Source organism: Macaca mulatta, chromosome 13 (genome assembly GCF_049350105.2).
Source record: "Macaca mulatta isolate MMU2019108-1 chromosome 13, T2T-MMU8v2.0, whole genome shotgun sequence".
Classification (NCBI taxonomy): domain Eukaryota; kingdom Metazoa; phylum Chordata; class Mammalia; order Primates; family Cercopithecidae; genus Macaca; species Macaca mulatta.
This window is the reverse complement of record NC_133418.1, coordinates 6,702,841-6,711,787: the sequence shown is the minus strand read 5'-3', so window position 1 is coordinate 6,711,787 and position 8,947 is coordinate 6,702,841. Positions and strand designations below refer to the sequence as shown.

The window sequence follows — 8,947 nt, the reverse complement described above, 5'->3', positions numbered from 1 at the left end:
CGCGCCACCTCTCGGCCCCTTAGTCCTCGGCCCGACCGCCGCGGCCCGCCGGAAGTTATTGCCGCTGGCTTCCGGCCCGCTGAGACTGGGGCCTCGCTTGCTCCGGATCCGGTCGCCACCGTTGCAGTGGAAGAAAGTAGAGTCCGCAGCGGACGGGAAGCGCCGTCATGCCCAAGTATTACGAGGACAAGCCGGAGGGCGGCGTGTGCGCGGGCCTGAAGGAGGACCTGGGCGAGTGTCTGCTGCAGTCGGACTGTGTGGTCCAGGTAGCGCGGCCGGGCGCTCCCGGTGGTGACGACGCCTGCCCCGGGGAGGCCCGGCTCGGCGGAGGGCAGCGGGTCGCCCGCGGCGGCGGTTGGAGTTAACCATCCCGGGCGGAGGTCACAGCTCGGGCTCACTGAACGTGCGCAGATCCGCTGAGCTAGTTCCCCGTGGGGTTAAATCGGAGATAACGATAAACCCACCCTGTCGGGTTTTTGCAAAGATTAACCCATTTCAGTTTACGAAGCGTGTATTGCATGCTAGCACTCTGCCGGGTTCTGGAGACATAAAGGAGAATAAGCCAGGTTTCTTGCCTGCCTAGAAATGATGATCTGCAGAATTAATGATTCCAGAGAGTTGCGTAAACCTGGTACACTGCCCTGGCCAGTCGTGTCCCCTGCCCGTTCAGTTGTGACTGAATGTGTGCTCAGTTTGCCTTGTGTTGATATGAATTTGTTTCTGAGTTACAGTTCTCTGCATTCTTGGATGTTAAGTTGTAAAAATAAAGCAACTCCATATTTTCACGATTTGGTATCTTGCTTCCCCTACGCTCTTACTTCACTCCCCTACTACAGACACAGGTCTCCTCAGCACCCTCTCGGAATGCACTGAGGCATGTAGTGAGGTTCAGAGTGGACCTGGGTTCTGGTTTTAGAGCTCAAATAAACCACAAGTGCCTTTTCCAATTACAGAGGCCCGACCAGAGGGCATTCAATTGTGTGCGGTTATCTTTGCATTGGGAGATGTAGTTCCAGAAAGTTGCTGTTATTTCAGAGAAAAGATTACCCCCAAATGGACATCCACTATAGGGCCGTATTAGTGTTTCTGCCGAGTCACAATTTTATGTTTGGTTCACTGATTTTAGCAGTCGGCCATTCTCGCCTCCCAAGGTCTAGTAAAACTTGAGTTATTATAAATTTAAGAGATTATCTCGCCCAACTTCCTTATATAAATGAGGAAACTGAGGTACCGCTGTTTTCAGGCTCCCCTGTCCGGGGCTGTGTCCCCTCTGCCCCGTATTCACTGGTGCTGCCATTCAGCCAGCTCCTGGTAAATGCCTCTTAAGTGGTAGGCATGGTGCCTGACACTGGTTATAACGAAGATGAATCAGTTGCAGTCACTATCCATGTAAGCTTGGTGTCATGGGAGAAATAGACATCTAAGAGTCTAAATTCCTGCCATAATACTGTAAGCATTTATTAAACGTGTTTAATGACTAGATCTTGAGGAAAAAAGTGCCTTAGCCCAATGGAGAGCATCTGATTTTGCTTCAGAATTTGGAATCTTCTGAGGTGACATTTGAGCTGAGTCTTAAAAGTTGAATAGCAGTTTATCAAGTAAAGAAGTGGGAACTGTTGTGATTGTGGGGAAGATCTGAAAGAACAGCAAGTGCAGAGGCAGGGAGACGTGGGAGGGCCCAGAGGAGCTAGCGTCCTGCAATACGGGAATGCGAGAGAAGCCTGAGGGGAAGGTTGCAGCCAGGTGTGAAGGCCTGCGCGTGTGTCAGAGTGAGGAGACTGGATTTTATCTAGACGTTCAGCACGGAAGGCCACGTTGATTAGTCAAGGGAAGAAAGTACACCGAATAGGACTAAGGAAAGAAAGTCCAAGCGGAAGACAATAGCAGCAGCACAGAGAAGTCCAAGCTGGCTTTCTGCAGCGGTTGATACAGCAAACATGTATGGAGTGCCAGGCTCCGGCTCAGGGAACAAACACTGACGAATGGGACATGGCCTCTGCAGTGTAGAAAGCGGGGCCGTTTGGCTGGAATGCTGTAGGTAGAGATTGTGGTCGCGACAGCTGGTACAGACTTTGCTTTTCCCGCCATTGAATGTGGCCTTACCAGTGCTCAGTTTGGTCAGCCAGAAAATGTGATGCTTATAAACAGTTCTTTAGATGGAAGTTCGTTTACAGGTTGTGTTAAATTCATTCTGAATGGTGACTTCAGCTGGAGTGTAAAAGGGCAAAAGTGAAGAGGTTTGCAGGTCCAGAACCATCTCCTCCAGTCTGTTGGCAGCTGCTGCCGACCGCTCCTCACTGGGGACTCTGAAAGACCAAGGAAAGCTCTGCTGAGGTCTTTGCTTGCTCTGTATGGCAACCTTATTTATGATGGAAATTTCTGATTTCTTAAGTTCTTGAATAAAAAGGTTAATCTGATCTTAGGGCAGGTTGGTGCTGTAGTCTCTTCTTGCCAGTCCACCTGAAACCTGCAGCACCTCACTCTAGGGAGAAATTCAACATAAACATGTATTTAGTTCTAGATGCTGCTTTGGGAGATTGTCAAGGAGTTAGAGGGCCTCAGAGAAACTCAGGGTAATGGTAAGGATGTAAATTCCAGTGGGCCTGGAGGGAAGCAGGGAAAAAGCAGATTCAAAAGGCATCTCTTGAAGAGACTTCTTAGGATTTAATGACTCCTGGATGATCAGGACAATGAAATTCTGCCAGAGGAACTTCACTCATCACACGATATCTTCTTTGTCTCCACTAACAGCTTCCAGACCTGCTGACTCTTCATCAGAATCACCTAGAAGTGGCGTGGCTTTTTTTTTTTTTTTTTGAGACGGAGTCTCGCTCTGTCGCCCAGGCTGGAGTGCAGTGGCCGGATCTCAGCTCACTGCAAGCTCCGCCTCCCGGGTTCGGGCCATTCTCCTGTCTCAGCCTCCTGAGTAGCTGGGACTACAGGCGCCCGCCACCTCGCCCGGCTAGTTTTTTGTATTTTTTAGTAGAGACGGGGTTTCACCGTGTTAGCCAGGATGGTCTCGATCTCCTGACCTAGTGATCCGCCCGTCTCGGCCTCCCAAAGTGCTGGGATTACAGGCTTGAGCCACCGCGCCCGGCCTGAAGTGGCATGGCTTTTTAAAAGTACAGATTCCACTGCTGCCCTCACCCCACCCCCAATAAGTTAAAAGTTTCTTTCCTAGGTTGGTTCTTGGTCACAGCCATGTTTGAGAGCACTGACTAATCTTGACCTCAGAAGGCAAAAAAGCTTGGGAGTGTATTAGTTAAAATACAGATTCAAGCACATGTTACAGAGACCCAGAATAATAGTGGCTTAAATAAGATAGAGAACTTTCTCTTTTGTTCTTGTGCCTATAATCAGGGCCTGGTCATTTCCCTCAATCTCCCATGGACACAGACACTGTTACTCTTGTGACTCTGTGCTGTGAAAATAGGAAAATATAGGAAATAGGGTGTTGCTCTCATATTCATGGTCCAAGACTGCAGTCATCAGGCCCGGCAACCTTATGGAGTGAAGTGAGGAAGGGGGCAAGCCTCTTTAAAGACCAACCCAGAAGTTCTACGCCTGTTTCCCACACATTCCAGTGGCTAGAACTTAGTCACATGACCACAGCTAAATGCAAGGGTGTCCAGGAGATTCTCACCCAGTCATATGCTGGATAAAAAGGAAGAGCAGACAGCTAGCAGTCTGTTATTTGGGGTGGAGTGGATGATGAATGACTGTCTCTTAGCTTTAGTGTATCTAGATGGATTTTTACCCCAGGCAGTTGGCAATATAGGTTGAAAGCTTTTGAAAAAGGTAGCTTCTTAGATACAGTTTGAAGAGGCATCAGCTTATAAACTATAGTTACAACCTTTTGTATGGTTAGTCTGTTGTCTGCCTCCACATTGTTCATGTGGGCAAGGCATCCCGCCAGCAGAATTGCAGAGTTTGGAGAGGAAGGAAATTTGCGACTCTGATCCACTTTTGAGAGTCACTGGTGTAGATGACATTTGATATCTAGGACCCAGGCAGACATACAGACTGGAAGGTGGCCAGGATCCTGGAGGACAGGAATACCACAGACATACTACCCTGTAGCTTTTCATAGTAAAAACTAGCGGAGTGTGCCTGGCACTTGGAACATAAATGTTCTGGGGAGTGGCTGCAGTGATGAGGTTGCAGAGTCAAAATCTGCTTGAGGGAAAATCCCTGATTATGCAGAGCATATGAGCTTTGGGTTACATTTTTCCTGGTGCATGAATGGGCCACATTTCTATTTAAGTAGTATTCTAGCCCGCCTCATACACTTTAGCTATGTAAAGTGTTTCGTACTGACACTAAAAATATTCTGATTTTAAGGTACCCAGTTCACACATTTCACCCATAAGGAAATGAAGGTATCCTTTTCTAGATATTAATATAAACAATTTAAGGAAAAGTGTCCCATGGAAACCAGTGTTTTCAAGAATTCAACAGTGTCCTTAAAGTTCCCAAGTTACATTTTTTTTTCATTCTTTAGGCACCAACAGCCCAAATAGATTTTTTTGTTTGTTTTTTTGAGACGGAATCTCACTCTGTCACCCAGGCTGGAGTGCAGTGGCCAGATCTCAGCTCACTGCAAGCTCTGCCTCCCGGGTTTACACCATTCTCCTGCCTCAGCCTCCCGAGTAGCTGGGACTACAGGCGCCTGCCACCTCGCCTGGCTAGTTTTTTGTATTTTTTAGTAGAGACGGGGTTTCACCGTGTTAGCCAGGATGGTCAAGAACTGTTTCTTACATAACTCTCTATTTTCCTCTTTTAACACTTTAAAAAAGGACTGTTTTCAGGACAAGTATTTTGTACGTTGTGAGAAAATTTCCAAGGTGTTTATATTGTTTTATGTGTCTGTCATAGGAAGGAAAATCCCCTCGGCAGTGTTTGAAGGAAGGACACTGCAGCGCTTTAAAATATGCATTTTTTGAGTGTAGAAGATCAATGGTAAGTGGTTAAAGATTTTTAAAAGCTTATGCTAAAAATTAGCTATATGGAGGTTAAATATATGAATGACTTAATAGTTATAGATGAGTTGCAGTGATATGGTTTGGAAAAAAGGATGTAGATAATAGTTCTTACTCCAGTGGGTTAATGTTAGGTAGCATTCAGGAAAACCCACAGCTCATTTTTATGTTCTTCTGTCACCGTGCTAGCCACAGCTGCTGAACTTCATGCATTTCCGAAAGGGTGAGAATGAAGTCTCAGCAGGTATATATGGGTAAAAGTTCCTGTTGGCCACTCTCGAGTTCAGCTCTGTTGGCAAGTGTCCACAAACCTCTCGTGTGGAGCTCTAAGCTGTATACACTTGTGCCTTATGTGACTAAGAGAAAATGCCCGTATCTGTGTTTGAATTTTGGAGGGATGGATTGTAGAAATAGGGCCTAAAAAGATATTACAAATCTCTGGGGTTCTTTCTGACTTTCTTTGATTTGGAAGATCTACGGAGATCTTTGGAATGGAAACTGAGACCCTTTTCTTGGAGAAAAGTACAAAACCAGAAATAAGATCATCCCATTAAAGGAAGAAAGCACTTTGACCTAAGGATGCTGTTTTTTTTTTTTTTTTTGAGACAGAGTCTCACTCTGTTGCCCAGGCTGGAGTACAATGGTGCGACGTTGGCTCACTGCAAGCTCTGCCTCCTGGGTTCAAGAGATTCTCCTGCCTCAGCCTCCTGAGTAGCTGGGATTACAGGCGCCTGCCACGATGCCCAGCTAATTTTTGTATTTTTTTTAGTAGAGATGGGATTTCACCGTGTTGGCCAGGCTGGTCTTGAACTCCTGACCTCAGGTGATCTGCTTGCCTCGGCTTCCCAAGGTGCTGGGATCACAGGAGTGAGCCACCGCGCCCTGTCAGTGCCATCTTCATTACTGTGGTTTTTCTTGGTAGTTCTGATGTCATTGCCTTTTTGATTTTGCTAATAACTGGTTTATTTCTCTCATACAGTGATACCCTTACCAAAGTAAGGGGTGTTTAATTAATTATATTGTACCAAATTTGATTTAATTGTATATTTATTTTCAGTTGGATAACAGAGCAAGATTCAGAGGAAGAAAAGGATATTGATACATTACGTTGAAGCCAAGATGGAAGACAACAGATATTTTCTCTGGTCATTAACACAAATAAGCCAAAACAGGAAACATACTTTTTACCATATCTGTTTGGTTGGACCAGATTTCCCTTCCATGGAACGCTGACGAAAATGGATGAGTTCTGTTTTTGAATATGTATAAAGTAAATGATTCTCTTGATCCAAGTTATTTTTAGAAGAAAAACCTAATTGAACAGTTACGGGTTGGCAGCATAATAAATGTGTTTTGAGAATTGTTCTAAAGCACAGAGAATGGAAAGACTGTTATTTGCAAACTTGACTCTTCAATCGAATTACACAATTTGTACAGGCCACTGATGTGACTGACAGAGCTGATAACATGGAGCCCATCCAGATGTCTGTTGGGAAAGTTTAGGATGAACTTTTTCTTTATTCAGTCTTTTCCTGTCTAGTTCGAAAATACATTGTGTTTGATTCCTTAGAGAAGAAATACTTCATGTGTGCTGTGATTCACTGAAGTAATAACCTCAGCACCTCAACAGAATCCACAGGCGTAGCTGGCGCTCGGCCCCACATTGTGGTGCCCAGGCTCTTTACCATCATCTTCGGACTGCTTTTGTTTCCTGGTTCCATTTTCAGGCTGGCCCTCTCTACATAATGGGCCAGTGTGAGCTCCAAGCCCACATCTTTACGATCCATGATTCAAAAGGGAGAGAGAGAACTTCCTTTTTCAGGGTTCACAAATCAAATCCTATAAAAGGACTCTGGTCTTCCCAGGATCACCTGCCCTTGCATTGGACCAGTCCCTATGGAAAAGGGGATGGGGGCCTGTGATCTTGGCCAGGCCTGGGCTATCTGCGCTGTCATTGCTGACTCCTGTCAGAATCACATGGATGAGCAGTGAGCTGAATCCCAAAAGGAAAGGGGTTTAGAGCAAGTGGAAACAACAGATGTTCACTATAGAAAGCAAGAATGAAAACCATGAAGTGGTTGAAAATTAGCCTTAATTTTATTCTGATCACTTAATACAGTAGAGTCAAACAGGAATCCAAGTTTCCAACTTTACTTTTGGCATTGAAGAATCACAAACAACCCTAGCGTCTTTATACCTCCATGGTTCACTGGAGTTAAAGCAGTCAGGGTGTTGTACAGCTCACTTGAGTTTGTAAAGGTTCTACTAAAAAGTGAGAATTCCACCCCAGCATGGGTCATTGTTGCAGAATATCACAAAGGTCTGTTGAGTGTACTCCTTTTCACTGGGAAAGGGATAGTCATGGTTTTTTTCACTGTATACATATTTAAGTGATATAACTTTTTATTAATAAAAGTAAACAACTCAAAAATGTATATTATAAAGCCCTCTCATCTTTATTAACAGCTTTATTGAGCTTTATTTGGAGAAATACACATACCATCAGATTCACCCTGAAACTTATCAGTTCAGTGGTTTTTATACTGTATCTACAGAGCTACCATCACCACTAATTCCAGAACATTTGCATCACTACAAAGAGCAACCTGTACCCATTAGCAGTCACTTCCCTTCCCCCTCAGCCTCTAAAAGCCACTAATCCACTTTTTATATAACATGTAGCCTTTTGTGACTGGCTTCACTTACCATGTTTTCAAGGCTCATCCCCATGTAGAATCTATCTGTACTTCATTACCTTTTATTTTTGAATAATACTCCACAGTATAGATGTACCACATTTTATGTATCCATTCATCAGTTGGCACACTTTGGTCTGTTTCCACTTTGGGCTATTATGACTAATGCTATGAACAATGGTGAACAAATTTTGCATGAGCATATGTTTCCGTAAGAGCAGAATTACAGGGTCATATAATTCCAACTTTTTTTTTTTTTTTTTTTTTTTTTTGAGACAGGGTCTCTGCTGTTGCCCAGAATGCAGTGGCATGATTGCAGCTCACTGCAGTCTCACCCAGGCTCCTCCTAACTCAGCCTCCTGAGTAGCTGGGACCACAGTCACGTGCTATCACGCCTGGCTAATTTTTTTGTATTTTTGTGGAGACAGGGTCTCCCCATGTTGCCCAGGCTGGTCTCAAACTCTTGGCTCAGGTGATCCTCCCACCTCGGCCTCCCAAAGTGCTGGGATTACAGGCGTGGGCCACTGTTCCTGGCCAACTTTAACATTTGGTGAACTGCCAAAATTTTTCACAGAAGCTGTAGCATTTTACATTTCCACCAACCATCTTTGAGGGTTCCAATTTCTCCACATCACCAGCAGTTATAATTCATGTTTTGATTATAGCCATTCTACTGGGTATGAAGTGCTATCCACTTGAGATTCTGACTTTCATTTCTCTAATGGCTAATGATGTTTGAGCATGTTTTCATGCGCTTATTGGCCATTTGTATGTCTTTGGAGAAACATCTATTCAAGTCCTTAGTCCAGTTTTCAGTTCAGTTCTTTTTACTGTTGTAACAGTTTTTTGTATGTTGTAGATATGAGTCGCCTAAAGATAAGTGATTCACAGATTCTCCCAATTTGTGGTTTGTCTCCTCACTTTCTTTTTTTTTTTTTTTTTTTTTTGAGACGGAGTCTTGCTCTGTCACCCAGGCTGGAGTGCAGTGGCCGGATCTCAGCTCACTGCAAGCTCCGCCTCCCGGGTTTACGCCATTCTCCTGCCTCAGCCTCCCGAGTAGCTGGGACTACAGGCGCCCGCCACCGCACCCGGCTAGTTTTTTGTATTTTTTTAGTAGAGACGGGGTTTCACCGTGTTAGCCGGGATCGTCTCTCGATCTCCTGACCTCGTGATCCGCCCGTCTCGGCCTCCCAAAGTGCTTGGGATTACGTGCCCGGCCGTCTCCTCACTTTCTTAATGGTATCCTTTGAAGTATAATTTCTAATTTTGGTG

General features: G+C 44.9%; 2 protein-coding genes across 12 annotated transcripts in view; one reads left to right on the top strand and one right to left on the bottom strand.

The window, feature by feature from the left end:
• The first annotated feature begins 74 nt into the window (after positions 1–74).
• On the top strand, positions 75–7,287 carry COA5 (cytochrome c oxidase assembly factor 5). Its single transcript, NM_001267542.1, is given in 3 exon segments — positions 75–266; positions 4,876–4,959; positions 6,037–7,287. Coding segments are annotated over 3 exon segments (225 nt in total). The 5' UTR covers positions 75–167; the 3' UTR covers positions 6,079–7,287.
• The window catches only part of INPP4A (inositol polyphosphate-4-phosphatase type I A), a 164,154-nt gene continuing 156,640 nt past the window's right edge, over positions 1,434–8,947 (bottom strand). For all 11 annotated transcript variants that reach the window (XM_028831540.2, XM_077958509.1, XM_077958518.1 and 8 more), the window contains one exon: positions 1,434–2,306. In XM_028831540.2, the coding sequence (XP_028687373.2) occupies positions 2,153–2,306 (154 nt within the window). In that variant the 3' untranslated portion in view covers positions 1,434–2,152. The remainder of the gene's footprint in view (positions 2,307–8,947) is intronic.